General features: G+C 47.0%; 1 protein-coding gene across 1 annotated transcript; it reads right to left on the bottom strand.

Moving 5' to 3' along the window:
* Positions 1 to 4,051: 4,051 nt before the first annotated feature.
* On the bottom strand, positions 4,052 to 21,742 carry LOC126642144 (myosin heavy chain, skeletal muscle, adult-like). The gene is given in 39 exon segments (XM_050319530.1): positions 4,052 to 4,081; positions 4,083 to 4,208; positions 4,828 to 4,923; positions 5,067 to 5,171; positions 5,259 to 5,429; positions 5,518 to 5,643; positions 5,894 to 6,097; positions 6,196 to 6,504; positions 6,647 to 6,771; positions 6,935 to 7,100; positions 7,186 to 7,369; positions 7,723 to 7,919; positions 8,394 to 8,512; positions 8,691 to 8,817; positions 8,911 to 9,300; positions 9,389 to 9,479; positions 9,567 to 9,712; positions 9,797 to 9,973; positions 10,079 to 10,321; positions 11,146 to 11,401; positions 11,506 to 11,642; positions 11,729 to 11,852; positions 12,114 to 12,231; positions 12,326 to 12,413; positions 12,663 to 12,739; positions 12,895 to 13,204; positions 13,965 to 14,135; positions 14,838 to 14,987; positions 15,085 to 15,203; positions 15,767 to 15,905; positions 15,998 to 16,101; positions 16,208 to 16,306; positions 16,399 to 16,462; positions 16,593 to 16,685; positions 16,771 to 16,885; positions 16,984 to 17,011; positions 21,058 to 21,214; positions 21,306 to 21,449; positions 21,536 to 21,742. Coding segments are annotated over 39 exon segments (5,832 nt in total).
* Positions 21,743 to 22,110: the final 368 nt, after the last annotated feature.

The raw sequence follows: 22,110 nt of genomic DNA, 5'->3' as shown, positions 1-22,110 counted from the left end.
ATCCTGTTACTGGTTCTTTTGCTGATACTATTCCTGGAATGTTGCTTTTGTGCTGAGGAGAGACAGTGTGATATTTCTTTTTCAGATTATCAGAGATCCACAGTCCTCTGCAATCCATATGGGGAACACACCAGCTGCACTTATTTAAAACTTTCTCTGAGAGATCATTCTTTATGGGCTCTTATAAAGCAATTATTTCCTCAATTTGCATCAGTATTTAGCAGGTGACAGCAGCCTGGTTCAAAAAATAGCAGGTCAGAAGAAAATGGCTCCTCCATGTACGATAACAAATATTAAGTCAACAAAGAGTAACCTTCAGTGCCTCATTCAATGGTGTTTTACTCAGGTGCTGATTATCTGCTCTGCTGAGTGGACATTCTCTGTCCCAGATTCATCATCAGAGCGTTAGTACATGGAACAGATGTCAGAATTCACTAACAAAGGTGTTATAAGTAACACACCTTGGGATTTATTGTGTAAATTTAAGGAAGTACATGGTTATGTTGATAAAACATTCCTCAGAATGTGTCACACAAGTGCACTCAAGGTGCCCAGGAGTATTTTCAGGGCATTTCACTGTGAGATTAACTGTTGGATGTTTTTCTCCAATTTGTCATTTCATTTTCTCACATTTTATTTTTCATCCTGATAATGCCCTCTGAAATTTCTTGGTTGCCTTTTCCTCCACTGGTTCCTTGACCCCGTGCTATTTTCAGTAAGTGCAATCATAGTATCATGTGACTGTGGTCATCATCAAGCTGTGCAAACAGGCATGAGTGACCTGGCAGCTCAACAGCAGAAGGACTGATGTCCTTGTGTTTGCTGCTTTACCCCAGTCACTGAGGCTCAGCGTTCCCAAGCAGACTTTGCTGAGCAGCTCTTCTTCACACTTGTACCTGTCAGTACTTTGGCTGCTGATTGATGACTGTCAGTATTCTGAGTGAGCAGAATACTCACTGCCCCTTAGAAGTTTCTTCAGATCTTTAAATGTGAAGCATAGCACAGATTGAATGCGTTCCCTAATAATAGCTAGAAATGCTGGGTTTTCCAAATGAGCTGCATTCCTCAGAAAATGGAGCTGATGAGTTTACAAGTTTCCAGACTGCACAGAGGTGAGTGGCAGAACGTCCCTTATCCCTGCTTGTGTGTGTGTCCAGGTGGGCTTTGATTGAGTTCACAGTTCCATTTTCACATCCACTTCAGGGGGGCAAATACTGTGATTCCTGGTGTGTTTTGAGCGAGGTTAAAGGTAGACCATAAGAGTGATTCCAAGTCCTTCTCCTCAGGGCTGCTGTCATTTCATTCTCTGCCCAGCCTGTATTTGTGCTTGGGATTGTCCCATCACACCTGCAGAACCTTGCATTTGGCCTTCTTGAACTTCATGAGGTTCACATGGGCCCTCCTCTCAAGCCTGTCAAGGTCCCTGTCTCAAGAACTCCTCCCTCCAGCATATCAACCACACCACACAGTTCTTGGCCTCACACATTAGCTAAGCTTAACTTTACTCCTTTGGTCTCCAATTCCAAACTTTTCACGTATTTCTCCCAGCTTTCCTAGGGAAGTCCAGTAGTGTTATTACTGGGGCAACCCAAACATCTCTTGCATGAAAACCGTGGGATTCAACAATTGTGTGTATATACCTGTGTCTCCTTGGGCTACCTCGTTTGGTAGCTGTGTTATGATTGGCAGCCTCCTTTTGGATGGATTTGGAGATTTGTGGAGGCACAGGGGAGGGTCTGTGGGTGTGGTATATTTACCCCCTGTGAGCCAGGCCATGGGTGTGCACACATCCATCAGTCCCCCAGAGAAGGCCTCTTAGCAGGGGGGCCTTGAACACCTCTCATCCAAGCCTTTTAATGACTGTGCAAACCCCAGCGCGTCTAGCCTCTGCAAAACCAGCATAACTCTGCAAAAACAGCACCCCCACACATGGGAGAGGCACCAGGAGGGGACTGAGGGTATATAAACCCATTGGACTCTAATGTTTTGTGGGCTTCTTTCCCCCACCACTCCCCAATAGACCAAGACACCAGGGACAATAACTAACTTCATCAGAGACCTCTGGGTGGTAAACATAAACTCTTATTTTTTTCTCTTTCTTTCTGTCTTTTCCCTTACACTTTTTAACTCTTATTCTCTCTTTCTCTCTTTTCCCATACCCATTTTCTTGGGTGATATCTTTATGCCTTTATATTGCCATATAATTGTAAATAATAACCACAATGGTTACATACCTGTTTGCAACCAAATTGTACTAAAGTAAACTCTCTATATATGTCTGTATATATATATATATATATGTAAACACTGATCATATAGTATCAATTTGCTTCAATTCACCCCAGGGGATTTATTAGCAGAAAACCAAAAGTTACTTCTGCCTTGTGGGGCAGGCCATAACAGGAGTAGAGGCTGAAATCCAATCTCCCAAATGGTAGCAGGCTTTCTACCCTCAAGTGCTGTCCTGAGTGCCCTTGGTGCCTGGAATAGAGTCATGTCATTGGGAAACATTGTGTTCCTTCCTTTTCCCTGCTTTTCCTCGCTTTATCAATAAGTTGAATAACACAGGCCCTGGGCATAAATAACTCTTTCACTCTGTGTATTTTCAGGATTCTGAGTGAGAAGCTTCCTTCTTATCCCATAGCTTCATCCCTTCTGTAACAGCCTTTGTTGGGATACCTTGCTGAAAGGTTTTGAAAATCCCAGTCAATTATATCAGCTGGATTTCTCTGTCCACATGCTCATCTATCCTCTCAAAGGTTTCTGGGTTGTTTCACATATAAGACTAATTTGACTTTAACAGAATACTCCCTTTGGAAGGACAAAAACTATCTGTCCACAGTTCCCCGTACCAGTTCTCTCTGTGAGGTGTTACATATGCTTGGGCCAGTGCTCTCTGGGAATTCCCAAGCTGTGGCTGTGGCAGTGAACTCCAGCCCTGTGAGCTCTGCTCCAACAGGCAGTGACTGACACTGAACATGAGGGCTTTCTGCTGCTGCTCTCAAGTCCTCCTTGTCAGTTTATATGGATCTCTGCTCAGGCCCAGAGCTGCCATGTATCAACCCAGCCTCTTTGTTACAGCTTCTGCACATTGAATGGAAAATCAGTAGTATAGGTGGGAAATGACTGCTACTAATGAACTGTGTTTCCCTTCCTCTAATGGGACACTGCAAGCTGTCTCTGCTCACTGTCTGCTCTGACCTCTCCTGCCATAGGCAAGTGAGAAAAACTCTGATGAAGGCTGTGGGTTTTACATTGTCAGTAGGGAAAAGGACCCTGTTGAACAGCTGGGGATTTCTCACCAGGAAAGAAAGATTCCCCCGGGCAGGGCAGAGTTTTAGAGTAGTGTGCTAGAAACTCAGCTTTTATAGACACTGATATGATTTATAGGAATTAAAGGAATTATCATAGAACTGTCACCAACCTTCTCCAGTTTTAGTCCAAGGGGATGTGATATTCTGTGTGGTCTTCTAATCAAATTCAAGCAAAAATAGTAGAGACTAAAGAACACCTTCTGTCAGCTTCACAAAAACACACAGATTCTTGTGGTTATCAGCCCTCCACAATTCTGTCTTGGACAGAGGCCAGCAAGAGGAGCAGCTCACACCTGACAGTTGCACAGCTGGAAGGTGCTGAGGTGCTGTATGGATGAATATAAGATGTTGTCTGTGATACAAAAGTAGGAAGACTGAACTCATTCGAGTCACAGTCAAGAATTCTTGTCCTTGATTTCTCTTCATGTGATGTTACATTTCTATTCATACCTCAGTTCCTAAGAAATAAAGAAGGCACAAGTAGTAAGAAACTAGATGACTAAAAGCTGTATCGTGACATGGGTGAACAAGACTGTGACTAAAGAATAATGGTGACACAGATGTAACCTTTAAAACAAGAAACAAATGAAAACACTGCTCATGGTGTTCACAGAAAGGAATCTACAGGTTTTATCATCTACACATTGAAATGCCTACAAAGACTAATGATTGAAGGAAGTGACAGAGGGTTCACATTTTGTGCAGTCCGCAGGTCACTTTGTTGCCTCATGGCATCCTCACTCTTCCTCTTCTATCTTCTTCCCATGAAATGTCCCGGCTCTTCACTCGCAGCTTGTTGACCTGGGACTCTGCAATGTCAGCCCGTTCCTCGGCTTCCTCCAGCTCGTGCTGGATCTTGCGGAACTTGGAGAGGTTGACATTGGAGAGCTCCTCCTGTGTGGGGAGAGGGAGTTGGTGATGAGGAGCCCAGGGCAGGGATTTCACTCCTCCTGCACCTCGGCCTTGTGGGGCTGCAGCTCTTCCCTGGGGGAAGGCACAAACCTCCATCCCCCTCCCACCACCGCTCACATGTCAGCTCATCCCAACCTCCTCATCCTGCCCTTCCCAGGATCCCTCTGGGAAAAGCATCACCAGGACTGTGTCATATGTGAGGATCAGCTTTGTCACTTGGATTTGTCACTTGTGCTCTTATTCTCCCACTACTTGCTGCCTGATTATCAGTGTCACTTATCAGGCTGAGAAAGACCCTGAATTCTTGGCTGCTGATTATTAGCAGAGATTCAGGAACTGCTCGGTGAGTGGATGTGGCCCCTGGGTTCGTTTGCTCTGAGCTCCTGTATGAAAAAGGCTGTAGAACTTCCCTCAGTTCATCCCTGACTGCAAAGTGCCAAGAGCTCACCAAGGCCTGATGACACGACAGCAGAACAGTGAGGCCAAGGCTGTTGTGCCTTGGGAGTTTCTTTCAAGCCCCTTTCCTGGTGTTCAGCCTCATTCAGTGCATGTGCTGCCCCAATGGAAGGTGGCCCTTGCCCATTCTTCCAGCAATACTTACAGCCTCCTCAGCCTGTCTCTTGTAGGATTTCACCTTCATTTGCAGCTTGTCCACCAGATCCTGCAGCCTGAGAACATTCTTCCTGTCTTCCTCAGACTAGAGGGGATGGTAAGGAGGAAGGAGAATGAATTCTTGGTTCTGCATGACACAGGGTTAACAAATGCCCTTGGGGATGGTGTGTGCAAAATGAGACTTGCTGTGAGAAAACTCAGTCAGCCCAAGGAGGCCTCCAGCCTTACCTGGTAGGTGAGTTCCTTCACCCTCCTCTCGTACTTGCGCACACCCTTCACAGCTTCAGCGCTGCGCTTCTGCTCAGCATCAACCTCTGCTTCCAGCTCCCGCACCTGCAATGAGAAGCCCATCCCTGCAGCTTCCCTGGGGTGTCTCTCCAAGGGACAGGGTCACTCATGCACCAGCACAACCCTGCTCACCCTGGCCTCCAGCTTCTGGAGTTGCTTCTTGCCTCCCTTCAGGGCCAACTGCTCGGCCTCTTCCAGACGGTGCTGCAGATCCTTCACCGTCTGGTCCAGGTTCTTCTTCATCCTTTCCAGGTGGGCACTGGTGTCCTGCTCCTTCTTCAGCTCTTCTGCCATCATGGCCGCCTGAGCAGAGCAACAGGTGAGTTGTGGGGCTGGAGACATTTTGGGGAGAATACACTGACCATCAGCAATGAAAGGAGCCCCGACTCACATCTGTGATGGCCTTCTTGGCCTTCTCTTCAGCATTGCGGGCTTCCTGGATCGTATCCTCCATTTCGCTCTGAATCTGAGAAATGTCCGTCTCCAGCTTCTTCTTGGTGTTGATCAAGCTGGTGTTCTGTGCAACAGGAAAGACAGGAATTGTGCTGTCAGTCCAAAAGCCTGCACATCAAGGCCCGAAAGTGCAAGTAGAATTTAGGGGAGTCTTTAATGCAAGAAACTTGCATTATACCAGGCATTGAGGGGCGATGGCTCGAGGGGACAGCACATTTCATCAAGTTTTTACACAGTAATCACTTACAAGGTGGGGGACAATCTCCCTCCTTTTTATCCCTTGTGGATAAGATTAATTTCCAGCAGTGCCTGACCTGGGTATGGAGGAGCTGTGCACGTTCAGTGGCATCCAGGAGCTCCTGCTCAGCCAATTTCCTCGACCGCTCCGTCTGCTCCAGGGCTGCCCGTAGCTCCTCCACTTCAGCCTGCAGCAGGTTTGCTCTGCGCTCCACCATGGCCACCTGCTCCTTCAGGTCATCCTGGGTCCTGATAGCATCGTCCAAGTGCAACTGGGTGTCCTGTAAGAGAGACAAGAGGAGTTACAAAGCCATGAGTGTGTGTTTGAGGGCCAAAAATATCAGGGATTTCTCTCTCTCAGTAACTTTGCTGAACAGACCTTGAGCACAGCCTGGGTGTTTCTCAGGTTCTTTTGTGCCTCTGCAGCCACACGGTTGGCATGGCTGAGCTGGATCTCCATTTCATTCAGGTCTCCCTCCATCTTCTTCTTCAGCCTCAGGGCTTCATTCCTGCTCCTGATCTCAGCATCCAGGGTGCTTTGCATGGAGTCCACAATTCTGAGGTGGTTTCTCTTGAGCTGGTCAATCTCCTCATCTTTCTCTGCTATCTTCCTGTCAATCTCAGACTTCACCTGGTTGAGCTCAAGCTGCAGGCGCAGGATCTTCCCCTCTTCATGTTCCAGGGAGGCCTGGATATTCAGCAGCAACAGTGACTTAGACAACCATTTACTTTCTAAGCAATCTTTAAGGGGGGGTCTAAATGAAACCTAGGCTTCTTTTTCTGCCACATCTCCAAGAAATTTATAAAAAAATTATGAGCACTGTGTGTACCTCAGCTTCCTCCAGGGAGGCTTGCAGTTCAGATTTCTCCTGCTCAACTTGCTTCTTGACCTTCTCCAGCTCATGAATTGCCTTTCCTCCCTCCGCAATCTGCTCGGTGAGGTCGGAAATCTCCTCTGTGGGAACAAAGACCAATGGCTTGCTCAGCCCCAGAGCAGAATGGGAAGGGCCCTGTCCCACCAGGGGGACAGGCACCTTTGCAGCCCTGCAGGCACAGCCCCCTGAGCAATGCTCAGCTTGGGAGAAAGCCCCTCCTGGAGCAGAGGGCCAGGGACTTACGCTGCAAGTTCTTGTTCTCCCGCTTCATTGTTTCCAGGTGGTCCAAGGACTCCTCATAGGCATTCTTCATCTTGAACAGCTCCGTGCTGAGCGAGCGAGACTCCTTCTGGGAGGCCTCCAGCTCAGCCTGCGTTTCCTCATACTTCTGCTTCCATTCTGCCAGGATCTGAAGAGAAAGGGGGCGTGAGGAGGGATGTGGCCATGCCGGGGGATGCTCTGCCCAGGAGTGCCGGGGCTGGGGCCCAAAAGACCTTGTCAAAGTTCTTCTGCTTCTTGTCCAGAGCAGCGCAGGCGGCATTGGATCGCTCCACGTCAATCATCAGGTCCTCCACTTCATTCTGCAGCCTCTGCTTTGTCTTTTCCAGGGAGGCACATTTGGCATTGACAGCTTCCACGTGTTCCTCTGCATCCTGCAGGCGCTGGGCCAGCTTCTTCCTGGCAGGAGGGAAGCACAGGGCCAGCTTAGAGCTTAGAAGGGACTCAGTTCTGCCCTGCCAGGAGAGGGCAGTTGGCCACTTTGGGGCTTTGGAGATGAGCACTTTTCAGACATCCTAAAGGATCTATCCTTTCTGTGTCCTACCACCTAGGGAGGATTAGGCCAGTCTTAGCACTTCTAGCCCTAAAGCTTCCAACAGACACTTTTTTTCTCCTCCCTTCTCTTCCCTTTGTCACACAGACAGTATATCCCTGCCTTCACCCCAGCCCTGTCTCCCCCCACTCAGAGGCTCCCCTTCCCCTTGCCCAGTCTCAGTGTTCTGCAGTCATTTCTCCTCCCACTGCCCACGTACTTGGCCTCCTCGAGCTCCTCCGTGCGCTGAATCGCGTCCGTCTCGTATTTGGTTCTCCACTGGGCCACTTCGCTGTTGGCCTTGGACAGGGCGCGCTGCAGCTCCCCCTTGGCTTCCTGCTCCTCCTCATATTGTTCCCGCAGCAAGTCACAGTCGTGGCGAGCGGACTGCAGGGCGTGGGCCAGGGCGTTCTTGGCCTGTGGGGACATGGGGCTGGGTAACTCCAAGACTTGTCCTGAGATGCCTCTTGACACTGAAATTGGCAGGCAGGCAGTGAAAGTAGAATGAACGTCTAATCAGGCAAATACAGATCTGGGATCTCCTTATTGATGCGTCTGGAGGATCAGGACATGTTAGTGACAGGTGCTCTGGGGACCATAATCAGCTGTGTGTGTAAATGTTTTGACATGTGTGGCTGAATCCTGTCCTAGAGAGGATCCTCAGAATTGCAAGAAAGCCTTGTGGAGGACTTCCTCCAGCATCTAAAGCATCACACATCCTTCCCTCTCCAGCTCACAAGTAAAGGTGTGTGTATTATCGATGTTCCCTCCAATCCTACAGGTGTTTGGGGAAAGAATATTGAATCAAGAAGTCTTGGGTCAGACTATAGGATTCTCCAGATCTTATATGCAGGGGTGATACAGGCTGTGGACACTAGGGTGCTTCCATACCTTGATTTCTTCCTCTAGATGCCTCTTGAGTTCCTCAATCTGTTGGGTAAATCCTTGCTTGCCCCTAGACAGCTGAGAAATCAGAGCATCTTTTTCCTCCACCTGGCGGGAATATTCACCTGGGAGAAGTAAAGGGAAAAAAGGGAACCAGACTATTAATCCTATGACCCTTTCTGCCTGTAAAGCCATGCAACCAGGAGCGGCCTGAGAGCTTACACCAGTTGTCACCTTGCACCCAAAGGTGTGCTCATGGCGTGCAGGTCCTCCCATTGCACTTCAGAAACGAGGATGTCTCACCTGACTCTGTCTGCAGTCGAGCTCTTTGTGTATTCAGGTCATTGATCATGCGCTGATTCTGCTCCTCCTTTGTTTTTAACTCACTCAGCTGGTCTTCCAGGGTGCGGCACATCTTCTCCAGGTTTGCCTAGGGAGCAGCCACAGGGAAGGGAAGGAGATGAATGCCTGCTCTCTGCCTCATCCTCACGCCCTGTGAGGACGTTCTACTGCAATTCCGTACCTTGGCTTTAGAGACAGACTCCATGTTACTGGCCAGGTCATCAATCTCCATCTTGAGCTCACTCTTCTCCTTCTCCAGCTTCTGCTTGACACGTTGCAGGTTGTCGATCTGCTCCCCGAGCTCAGCTGTGCTGTCCGCGTGCTTCTTGCGCAGGGCGGCAGCCGTGGCTTCGTGCTGCAGCGTGGCCTCTTCGAGGTCGCGGCGCATCTTCTGGAATTCTGCCTCCCGCTTCTTGTTCATCTCCACCTGAGCTGCCGTCGCCCCTCCTGCTTCTTCCAGGCGCTCGCTGATCTCCTCCAGCTCCCTCGACAGGTCAGCCCGATGCTTCTCTGCTTTAGCACGAGAGGTTCGCTCGGCCTCGATTTCCTCCTCCAGCTCCTCAATGCGGGCCTGCAGAACACCAGGGACCCTTCTCACCCGTGCCCTCCTCCTGCCTGAGCTGAGCCTGAGGCAGGCAGGGCAAGGAGCAGACACTTGCCTGCAGCTCCTTGATCTTCTTCTGCAGTTGCATGCCCAGGGCTTGTTCATCCTCGATTTTGCTCTGGATCTGGCTGATTTCAAAGTCTTTCCTTTGGGCAAAGCAAAGGGTGTTACAGCTGAAAGCAAAAAGCCAAGAGCTCCAGCCCAGCACTGAGGTGCCCCAGGGCCACACTTACTTCTTCAGTTTCTCATCCAGCTGCTGCTTATCATTCTCCAGATCCATGATGCTGTCCTGGGCCAGCTTCAGGTCTCCTTCCAGTTTCCTCTTGGCTCTCTCCAGGTCCATGCGCAGTTTCTTCTCTTGCTCCAGGGACCCTTCCAGCTGCACACAACAAGGCCATCAGTGCTCCACCAGCCACGTCCAGCTCCATACCTGTCTCTTCCTGCTGTGTCTGCCTGTGCTTACATCGTCCACTTGCTGCTCCAGCTTGGTCTTGGCTTTGGTCAGTGTATTGACTTTGTCCTCTTCTACCTGCAGGTCATCCAGGGTCTGCTGATGGGCCTCTTGGAGGGCTTTCTTCTCTTTTGTCAGCTTGGCGATGGTCTCGTCCAGGGCTGCCATCTCCTCGGTGAGGTTTTTCACCTTGGGGAAGAAGGGAGCAAGTGTAAATAAAGGAGGTAGATACAGAAGTCCTGGAACAGCAGAGGGCTCTTTTCCGGAGTGTGAGTGAGATTTTCTGCCTCATACCTTGTTTTCCGTGGCGTGTTTTTCCTTCTCCACCTTGGCCAGTGTCAGCTCAAGGTCATCAATATCTTTCTTCAGCTCTGAACATTCATCCTCCAGTTTTCTTTTCTTGGCTGTCAGCTCAGCATTGATTTCCTCCTCATCCTCAGCCCTTTCAGTCACCTCCTTAATTTTGGCTTCCAGCTGGATTTTGGTTTTGATGAGCTGGTCACACCTTTCCTCAGCATCAGCCAGGCTATCTGCTTCCTGGTGGGGAGACAGAAATTTTTGGGTTGTAATATTTTGAACTTTCTATGCTCTGTCATTTGTATCACTGAGCAGGCTTGTGTTAAAATGGGAGCCGAACATGAATTTCAAGTCCAGCAACTGGAAGATCTTGACTGGTGTTTACCGTAAACCTTGACATTTGGAATCAACATTTATTCTGTATTTTCTGTGTCTCCTTAATATGCCTCCCATGGTGTTTAGCTATGAGAATGCTTCATGCACTCACAAGCCCAATAGAAGAGCTGTTACTTGAGTTTCTAATTTCCAGAGGAACAAGGGCTTTGAGTCTTTTTTCCTGACAGAAAAAATATGCAATACCTGCTTCTGTTTAACTGACTCATTGTGAACCTTGTAATATTGCCCTCATTTGGGCAATAAAAGCCTCATGAGAATAATTTACTGGAGAAAGTTTTGTTTCCTTTGGTGAAACTGCCTTTTCTTAATTGAGTTTTTAGGAAAAGCCTGTGCTTCCCTGGTTTGCTTTACTGCATTAGACAGAAGCACTTCTTTGAAAGCTGAGATGTTTCCCTTCCAGTTCAGAGCTCTCAGATGTGCAGCACCTGTTGGCTGGTATTTCATGGCTCTTTCCTCAGACAGCAGGACTGGTGAGTGGCGTGTGGGGCTGCCATAGGTCTCACCATGCCCACGCCAGTGCCTGTTTCCTCCATGTTGCAATGCCTTAGAGTGTGTGATTGAGACTGTTTCCTACTACCCATCAGTTCCTGTGAGTTACTGCGTAGGATAAGATGCCTTCTGACAGTTTAGCATTCTTTTTCCAGGGAAAAACAAACAGTGATACTCACAGCCTGCACTTGGAGCTGCAGGTCATTTTTCTCCTGCAGCAGGGCCACCATTTTCTCCTCCAACTCCTTCCGCTTTGCCTCAGACTTTGCAAGCTCTTCCTTGGTTTTCTCAAACTCCTGTTTCATGTTGGCCATCTCCTTCTCAGACTCTGCACTCTTCAGCAAGGGCTTGATCTTGAAGAACAGCTTCATCCAGGGCCAGTGTTTGACATTCATGAATGCACGAACATTGTACTGGATGCAGAAGATGGACTCTCTGAAAAAGAATTCACATGGTTATTGAATATTCTATGTATGGTGAAATTTGACTCAAATAGCCAAATACAAGTAGAACACAACAAATAAATTAGAAGTATCTACCTCCTTTCCACCATTTTCTTATACTCCACTCTCATCAAGAAACCTCTGCACCTGGCTTGTATCATGGTCATAATCTCTGCTAGTTTCTCATCTCTCATCTCCTCCAGCACACCTATCAGCCCAGCTTTGAAGAACACCTTGAAAAAAGGCAAGATTTAGTACATCAGTCTTGGGTAGTGCACAACTAGGGGACACAGTATTTTAATACAGGACTTCATTCTACCTTGGTGTGACCAAATCTGTACTGGGTGTGGTCAACATCAATGGACCCAAGAAGCTTCTCTGAAGCTTTCTTGCTATCCATGAACTGACCCTCTGGAATAGCACTGGCATTAAGTACTCTGTATCTGTAGAAGAAAGCAGAACATTTCTGAAATGGTGACTGAAGTTCACAACCTACTCAGCAACAGCTGAGTAACATCATCTTTTAGAGAGGGCATCCTCTCAAGACAGAGAAAGTGAACCGTTATCTCAGAATCCAAGAGAATCCTACAATCAACATTAAAAAAATCATAATTTCACAATTAAACATGTCAATGTGAAATGTTTCAAGATTGTTAACATGATCAGGCTTGGTCTGAATGTGCAGAAAGGTGCAGTGCTCTTACCTCTGTTTGAAGTCAGCGTAGAGGACTCTGCTGGGGAACCCTTTCCTGCAAATCCTGATCCCTTCCAGCACGCCGTTACAGCGCAGCTGGTGCAGCACCAGCTCGTGCTCCATGGCACCTGACAAACACCAGCATTAGTGACTACCCAGCTCTTTGACACTCAGGAAAGGAGCATCTGCTGCTCAAGTTTTCCTCCTCTTGGATGTCCTTACCAGGTGTTTTCGTTTCATTTGGGATGATGCACCGTACAAAGTGAGGGTGGGTGCTCCTCAGGTTGGCCATCAGCTTGTTTAAATTTTCCTGTGAGATTACAAGGTGAAGTTTAGATTAAATTGAGTTAGAATCTCCTGCTTACTATGATGTTCATGTAAAAACTGACTGTTTCTTTCTGTGTCTTCATATATAAGAAATGCACAATTATTATGGCGAAAAATTTCTATGAATCTGGGTCTTCTCCAGGAATTACAGGGTCTCCTCTAATGTCAATTCCACTCAATTCCTGTGTTATTTCAGAGGATGTTTTAATGAGGCAATGGATTCTGCTCTTACCCTGAAAAGAGCAGAGACAGTCTGGAAAGAAGAACCCTTCTTCTTGCCTCCTTTCTTGCCACCACCACCACCGGCCTCTGCAAAACAAACGAAAGACAAAAAGGTAATTAACTATATACATTATACATTGGAAACTACATTACACAAAACAATTTAAAATATTTAGTGTTTATGGCTTCAGTTCTGTGTCAACATTGTCCCACACTGAAAAGACATTTTTCACTGAACTGACCTGCATCTGCTCCACCGTAGCTGGCAAAGAGTAAGGCCAGGGTCTTCACAGATGATTTCTGGTACAGCCCAATGACAGTTTCATTCAGAGGGTCCTTGTTCTTCTCCAGCCACCCAGTGATGTTGTAGTCCACTGTGCCAGCGTAGTGCACCAGGGAGAAGTGGGCCTCAACCTTGCCTTTGGCAGGTTTGGGCTTCTGGAAGTTGTTGGACTTGCCCAGGTGCTGGTCATAGAGCTTGTTCTTGAAAGAGGTGTCAGTTGCCTTGGGGAACATGCACTCCTCTTCCAGGATGGAGAAGATGCCCATGGGCTGGAAAGTACCACAGGAAAGGACAAATAAAGATGATAATGGAAATGTCCAAGGCCACACTGGATGGGACACCGACCAACCCGGTCTACGGCAAAGTGTCCCTGTCCATGGCAGGGAGTTGGAACGAGATGTTCTTTAGGTTCCCTTCCAACCCAAAGCACTCTGTGATTCTATGACAGTGACAAGAAGCCTGTGCTATGAACATCAAAGGTACTTCTGGGGTGTTTCAGCATCTTAGCCCGGATGAGGGCCTGGGTTTGTCAGGGAGAGATTTCTGCCTTCCCTTTGCCTCCCTGCAGCCAATCTTCATGGAACTCGTAAGGATGTCTGTCCAGTGCACGTTAGAATTGGGTGCAGAATTAGAGGGAGCAGTGCTAAACAGAAGAATAATTAGGAGAAGAGCCACAAGAGGCCCTGTTGTTGAGGGAGGTCCAGTGAGATGATACCTATTGCCCAGATTTGTCTGTGGACTTCAGATTTGAGCCTTCGAAGGAAAAAGAGAAGGAGACTGACTCTGCTCTATTTTAAAAGCTCTCTCCCTCTTGGTGGGAGTCCAGGCTACTTTTCCATGCTGGAAGACCAGAAAATGCAGGACTGATGACACAGAGTGCATTTCCCCATTTCTCTTCCCCAGACTAAACTAAATTTCAGTGCAAAATACTTTGTTTAACTGATGCTGCATGTCTGCCCCTGAACTGAACCTGCGTGAGGAACATCCCATAATTCCAGCATTCATCATACCCGTGCATGGGAGAGGTACCTTCTCAATGAGCTCAATGCAGGCAGCCAGGTCCATCCCAAAGTCAATGAACTCCCACTCAATTCCCTCCTTCTTGTACTCCTCCTGCTCCAGCACGAACATGTGGTGGTTGAAGAACTGTTGCAGTTTCTCATTGGTGAAGTTGATGCACAGCTGCTCAAAGCTGTTGAACTGCCCAAAGCAAGGAAAGGTGCACAGGTTCTCAAAGTGAGCCAAACACCACAGGCCTTTGCTGGCCCTCTCCTAAGGCTGTTTGAAGTTCCCCAGCTGAAACACCATCCCCAACCCGACTGTCCCAGCCTGTGTTCCGTTAGCACGGCTTCTACTGTACCACTCCCTGGCCTTGAAGGATTTTACTGTTGTTACTTCTGAAATCAAGCTACAATTCTTTTTCCCATCAAATCCTTTGGTAACCTCAGCTGCTCCATCGGGTAGGGGTTGCAGGTCTCTGACCTCCTGGACAGTGGAATCCTCCTCAGTGCCCCACCCAAGGATTTCTCTGGCCTCATATCAATAATCTCTGCTCAGGAAACATGCTGGGAACTTGCCCAATGGCACAGCCTTTCCTTTGTTTTCCAAGAGCATCCAGCCCTTTGGCCCAAAGCTGTTTGAGCCTTAGTCCTGAGCCCTCTCGGTTTGCAAAGCCTGAGACCTTTGCGAGCTCTGTTTGCCAGAAAGGCAATGCTAGAATTGGTGTTTGTCAGCAAAGCCATTTGAGGGGGCTACAGTGACAGAGAAGAGGGAGGGGTTCCTAGAAAACATCAGATGAGAAGGATAAACTTCTGAATCCTCTCAAAAAGAACTGTGTGTCTGAGTCCTCATGACCCCTCCTCACTCCTCACTTGACTAGGGTGTCAAATCCTTGTTCCTTACATCAAAGATCTCAAAGCCAGCAATGTCCAGCACACCAATGAAGTACTGCCTGGGCTGCTTCGTGTCCAGCTGTTGGTTGATACGAACAACCATCCACAGGAACATCTTCTCAAACACAGCCTTTGCCAGGGCACCCACTGCATTGTTCACCTAAAGGAGAGGAAACAGGATCGAGTTTCTCCCCAGGGTCACAGAAGAATGCTCATGCACTCCCTCAAGCCATGCATTTTCAACCCCCAGATTTTACCTGTGTCACATTTTGACCTTTGGTCACATACTCATTCCCAACCTTGACTCGAGGATAACACAAGGCCTTGAGCAATTCAGCTGAGTTAAGACCCATCAAGTAGGCAGCCTTGTCAGCCACTAGAGATGGGGAAAGGGAGAGAATAGATGGATGGTGTTCATATTTTAGGAATGGGAGAGCATTTATCTGATCCCATTCAGAAGGCCTGGGAAGGAATGAGAACTGTGCAAGCTAATGATGGCCTTCTTTGAAAGCAAGAACACGTATGGCTTAGAAAGGAATTGCTTAAACCTGGAATATCCCAGAAGAACCCTAAAAGCCTCAAGTAATGCATGAGGTGAGCATGAGCCACATCCTTTTATTGTGGTAAGTAGATTTCGGGGTAGCAGAATTATTTCACCAAAAATACAATTGGATATCATGGTGTCTTAATGGTTGAAGGTTTTCAAAAAGGGAGAGTGACATATCCTGGGTTGGAGTTCCCACTTTCATGTTGTATTTGTTTCAGGAGGAACCACTGGATAGAATTACGGAACTTCCCATGGCTGAGAAAACACCTCTGCATTTAGATGAACTATATACAAAGATGTGTTTCTCAGTGCTGTATGTGGAGACTCAGCCCAACAGAGGTAAGGAGACAGACAAGTGCTTTGACCAAATCAGTCACTGAATTTGCTGGTACCTTCTGTGCCATCAGGCTCTGCCTGCTCCTCTCGTTGTTTCTGCTTGAACTTCAGGTTCCCATAGTGCATGACTGCCCCTGTCAGCTTGTAGATGGCTGTTTTCTCATCAGGAGTAAAGCCCAGGATGTCAATGGCACTCTGCAGTGAAAAAACCCCATGAATTCAAAGACATGTCCTTAGTGGGTCAGCGATGTCACCCTCGAGACATGCACAGCAGAGACTGTACTCACATCTGTTGCCATCAGCTCCTCCTGGTCATCAATGCTGGGGACAGTGACCTCCCCTTGACTCACATAGTGGAAATCATAAGGGTTGGTGGTGATGAGGAGCATGTCTGAAAGCAGGAAGAGGCAAGGCACAGGCTTAGTTTGGCCAAGCAAGTGACAGAGGGAACTGCTGCCCAGGGTTCCTCCTCAAAAAGCCATGAGGCTCCTTCCTACCAATTAGCTCTGGCTTCTTGTTGGACATGATCTGATAGAAGATGTGGTAGCTTCTTTCCGCCTTGAGCTGGAAAGTGACTCTGGACTTCTCCAGCAGATCTGCCCAGGAAGGTAGAAAGAGTTAGGCACAGCAATGCACATGGAGGTGGGAATTTGGGAAGGGATGGCACCAGTCCAGGAGAGTCTCTTACAAGTTTCAATGTCAGCAGAAGCCAGTTTGCCTGTGGCACCAAAATGGATTCGGATGAACTTGCCCTGTGAAGGAGAAGCAGCAGCAGTTCAGCTCCAATGCATTTCATTGCCATGTCCTCATGGGAGAATACCACTATCCCATCATTATTGTTATAACAAGAAGGGATTTTTGTGTAAGCTCGAAAAAACTCACAAAGCGTGAGGAGTTGTCGTTCCTCACGGTCTTGGCGTTTCCAAAGGCCTCCAGCAGTGGGTTGGCGCTGATGATTTGATCCTCAAGCGTTCCCTGCGGGGGGGAAATTATTCACTGGCTGTGTTGAGTTGACAGGGCAATGACAGGCCAAGTGTCCAGTCTGTTCTTCCTGACTCACCTGCATTTTGCCTGACGTCTGCTCCTCCTTTTTCTTCTCCCCGCTGGCTGCAATTGTTGCAAAGTACTGGATGACACGCTTTGTGTTCACAGTCTTCCCGGCCCCGGATTCTCCGCTGGCAGAACAAGGGAAGAAGCAGAGAGCGTGTGGTCAGGCAGGAGGGGCCCTGGCCCTGGGCAGCCCCACAGGGACCCGAGCAGGGGGTGTACGTACGTGATCAGGATCGACTGGTTCTCCCGATCTGCGGAAGAGGCAGAAATAAAGAGATTATTAGTGCACTGGCAATAGGCAGCTAATTCCTTTCATAAACCTCTCTATCATGATGGTAACCACTTTCAAACATCTTAATGTTCCCAGCTGCAACTGGGAAGCTGGTATGTCAGCCCTGATATGCTTGGCAGGTAGAGCAAGTGTGCTTCTTTTTCTGGATATTCTCTTCATGTCAACCTGCTCATTTTCTTTATGAAAATCATTTCAACTAAGGGACAATATTGTAGAGTTGCTGATTAAATGATCTATTGGTCAGCTGAAGTGAACTGGGGCATGTGCTTCTCATAAACTTTATAACTCCTGATCAGTCCATAAGCGCCCTAGATAGTTTTTATGTCAGTGGCCAGTTGATTTTTGCATAAAGAAAATCATGGAAACTTCATAAACCTTTACCAGAACAGTTCTTCTCGCTCTAGGATATTGACATTTTCGTACTTCCAGACCTCAATTCGATGTTTGTGTGTGCAATAATGTCATGGGTTTCCAACTAACCAGCTCCCCCTGGGGCTGAAAAAAATTTTTTCCATGTGGATTTCTGGAGAAAAAGCCAATCAAAAGTTTTAGCAATGCCTCTGCCAATTACATATTTTAGAAAACGGAAGAGAAGGTTGTGGCACAGAAAATGGAAGGGCCAGTGTAGAAGCTGGCCCTGTTGGACCCGGGTCGAGCCTGGCCCTGGCAAGGGGAGCCATGCTCCCCTTCTCTCCTGTAACAGAGTAGAGAAGAAAAAAAAAAAGAAAAACTTTAAAGAAAAACTGCCTGGACGAGACATAATGCAGAAGGAATTCCAGGCAGAAAGAGAGATAACAGAACCTCCAAGGTCAAAGCTGGCAACCAGAGAAGAGAGAAGCTGCGAAGGGGGAGAACTCCTTCTCTCCCCATCTCTCTCTCTCTCCCTTCAGCAGGGAAGAGACTGAAAACTAAAAATCCCTGCCGTCTGTGGAAGATTGTTGGAGAGAAGAGACCCTCTGCAGCTCATGAAGGAGTTCATGCCGAAGCAGAGTGCATGAAGTAGATGTGACTTCGTGGGAGGCTGAGGCGAAAAGGAGTCCTGCAGGAGACCTGTGGCCCACAGAGAGAGACCTACACTGGAGCGAGCCGGCTGGGGTAGGATCTGGTGATCCCATGGTGATCCATGCTGGTGCAGCTGAATTTGTGACCCTGAGGGACAGCAGAGAATGGAAGACCTGTTGTCTGAAAGTAGACTCAGTTAGAGAGGTCCATCAAAGACTGTCTCTCGTGAGGAGGGACCCCACAGGGAACAGGGGTGGACTCAAAAGCTATTATCCCTTGTGATCCTGTGCTGAAGATCCATGGTAGGCAAGTGTCCCCTTGCAGTCCATGGAAGACTCCACAGGGCCTGGGTAACCCCCCAGCCTCCGGTCTTAGCCCAGGAGGGGGGTAGACCCAGCCCTGAGTCGACAGAGAGAGAGAGAGAGAAAGAGAAACAGTTCCAGCTGCGACAAATCGAAGACGTCGTCCTAGAGATAACAGAAGAACTTTGGAGTGCTGCAAAATTATCTAAAAGACCTGGAGCTCTGGAAATGAAACAGAGACTGCTTCTCCTCCTGAACTGATACAGAAGGAGGAGGGGTATTTTTGTAAATAAAAGTATTTTTGCCTAATTAGAATTGTTGTAGATATAGTTGTTTAGTTTTTATCTTACTAGTAATAAATCATAATAATATTCTCCCCAATCAGATCTCATTTGTCTGCATAAACCTTTTCTCAACTTATAGCAATTGTGTGGGGGGTGAGAGAAATTAGCCCAGAGCAAACCCATGACATTTTTTGGTGGAGAATGTGGGCAAGAGACTGCCATGAGAGGCAGGAGCTGGATCAGACCATGACAAATAGCTTGGGCTGAGTTTGCTTTCCAGAATTTTTTCTGTTTTTTTTTTTTTTGACCCATGCTCACCTCTTTTTGTGTTGCTTCAACTTTTATCATTCGATCTGCTGCATTTTTTTAACTACTTAATGATGAAGGAAAAAAATGTTCCTTGTGTGGAAGTTGTTTTTTCCTGTACTCTGCCTTGTCTATTCATCTTCTCCACGCCATTCATAACTTTATAAAGTAGCAAAAATCTTTTTTCTACATTTACCAGTGTAGATATCGTATTCTACCTTAGAGAAGACTTTTCATCTTCATCTTGACCTCTTCCATTTGACAACATTCTTTTGTGAAAAAGGAAGGCTGGAAATGCACACAAGGTGCAGGTACTCCTTTGTAACAACCATGATGTAATGATGCTTTCTGTTCTGGTCTCTACTTCTTGCTCAGTGATCTCCAACTTTCAGCCTTTTATTTTGTAGATTTATTATCATTGAGACAAAACTTTTGAAGCAGTATTAAAGGATACTTACAACAGAAGCAGCAGTTCTCATCAATGAGGCTTTTTTTCCCCAGTATCAATTGCTTTACACTCTTGTTCACAAAAATTTGTTGCACCATCACTGAGTGTCATAAACTTCTCTTGAAATTCTTCACTGTTAGACTGCATCTTTACTGACCTGAAGGACTTAGTCAAATCAGAAATATTGTCATAATTTCCAGATCATTTTAAAAAATGTTGAACAACTGAAGGCCCAGGACAGATTCCTGTGCAATTTCGTTGATTAAATCTTTGTACTATTAAAAACTTAAAAAAAAGTTTTTACCATGTCTTCCATATTCTTAACCAGTTCTTTCTGAATCTTCTCAATTCTATATCAATTAGTGAATGTGAGTATTAAAAAAATGTTAATAATAGCTGCTTTACAGCTGTACTGAAGTATTTCATTGAGTTCAGATGACCTTGACCAGCTCTCCTTTGCTAAAATAATCAGCAGTTTTGTAAGGCAAGACTTGTCTTTTAAAAGAGTGCATCTTTTTTTCTGTGTCTTCATAAGTCACATAAATTGACATGTCCAGTAGTTGATTTAGAAACTACTGGTTGTTTGACTTCTACAGAAATGAATCTTACTGGGTGTACTGCTGGCTCATGGACAACTTGTTTTTCAGCAGGAGCCCCAAGTCCCTCGCAGAGCTGCTTTCCCACCAGATCAGCCCCCAGCCTGTGCTGGTGCACGGGGTTGTTGCTTCACAGGTGCAGGGCCCTGCACCTATTGTGTTGAATTTCTGACAGGTCCTCTCTGCCCATCTCTACAACATGCACAGCCCTCGGGGGGATCAGTCACTACTCCCAGCTTTGTGTCATCAGCTAACTTGTTGAGAAGGCATCTACCCCCTCATCCAAGTCATTAATGAATTAGTTAAACAGTGCTGGACCCAGTATTGATCCATGGGGGACACCACAATTGACAGATCTCCAGTTAGACTCTGAGCCACTATTGCAGCCCTCTGAGACTTGCCATTCTCACAGTACTCAGTCCACCACCCACTTGTTCAGCCTGCTCTTCCTGAGCTTGTCTATGAGGGTATCATAGGCAACAGTGTCAAAACCCTTGCAGAAGTCCAGGTGGACAACATCCACTGCTCACCCTCACCCCTCTGTGCAGCCGTCCCAGTGTAGAAGGCAATCACGTCAGGTAAGCATGACTTCCATTTCGTGAATCCACGCTTACTACTCCTGACCATCTTATTGTATTCCTCACTCTTAGACATGGTCTCCAGGATGAGCAGTTCTAACACCTTTCCAGGGATTAAGGGTACGCTGACATGCCTGCAGTTCATTGGGTCTTCCGTCTTGCCTTTTTTGAAGACTCTTGTGACATTTGCTTTTTCCTGATCCTCACAATCCTCTCCTGACTGCCATGACCATTCAAAGATGAATGAGAGAGGCCAAGATGTGGTGTCCTCCAGTTCCCATCAGGCCCCAGGGATCTGTGGACATGAGGTTTGACTAAATGGTCTCTAACCCAATCCTTCTCAACCAAGGGAAAATCTCACCATTTTCGATGATTAGAGAACATCACCCTCATAATGAAATTAAACTAAACGATGCAGTGAAAAGACTTCTTTTTCCTTTCTGCAAGTGTTCACAGCCAAGTAATTTTAAAGAAAACTGAGTAACTCACCAGTCAGCATGAACTGATAGGCATTGTCAGAGATGGAGAAGATGTGTGGAGGGGCCTCCTGGCGCTTCTTGCCTCGGTAGGCCAACACCACCTCCGGGTTGTACACGGGCAGCCACTTGTAGGGGTTGACAGTGACGCAGAAGAGACCCGAGTAGGTCTGCCAGGAAGGGACACAGCACGTTGGCTTCCCCTGGGCCTGGCAGAGCAGTTCCTGCAGCTGCCCAAAGGAAGCTGCTGCTGCCACTTACGTAGATCATCCAGGCTGCGTAACGCTCTTTGAGGTTGTACAGCACAGCGGGTTCGTGGAGGTGGGTCATCATGGCCATGTCCTCGATTTTGTCGTACTTGGGAGGGTTCATGGAGTAGACTTGATCTTCCTTCACAGTCAGGGTCTGCCAAGGAATAGAGGTTCATGTATGTTATCTAAGAATCGAGAGTGGGAATGAAATTGTATTTGTAAATCTTGCATTTTACTCACCTCTCCCGCTTCAGTCTTGACAGTGACTTTCCCTGATTCCCTGCTCTCAATTTTCCCTTTCACAAAGGATTCTTTAGGATGAGCCACAAAGACGGATGTCTTGGCATCAAAAGGCTTGTTCTGGGCCTCGATTCTCTCCTTTTCTGATTTTCGGAGGTAAGGAGCTGCCTCCCCAAAGATGGCCAACTCAGCATCTGCAGACGCCATGTCTGCACTTTTTGAAGGCACGTCAGCAGAGAACCCTGAGGGACAATACAAATGTAACATCCATAGATCATTAATGTATTTTGCTTGCAAGGACATCTTTTCCAATGCTTTAAAATTAAGCACATACTAGAATTGCTAAAACTGGCAAAATTTGCCTTCCTTGTATTTAATGATTTAAACCCAGAAGAGAAAAATATTGTTTCATCTTTGATTAATATAGACAACCCTTTTTAAATTCCTGTTATTTGTGTCTTATGACACTGTACTTTGCCTTTATGGGTTGTACTGTCTTATTTGAGAATATGAAATATATTTAATGAACATTGTTATTCTAATATGAAATTAAAAAAAATACGAGTATAGATAGA

This window comes from Myiozetetes cayanensis, unplaced genomic scaffold (assembly GCF_022539395.1).
Source record: "Myiozetetes cayanensis isolate MyiCay16 unplaced genomic scaffold, myiCay2020 scf22, whole genome shotgun sequence".
Taxonomy (NCBI): domain Eukaryota; kingdom Metazoa; phylum Chordata; class Aves; order Passeriformes; family Tyrannidae; genus Myiozetetes; species Myiozetetes cayanensis.
Note: the sequence above shows the minus strand (reverse complement) of the source record. Positions and strands in the feature narration are given on the sequence as shown.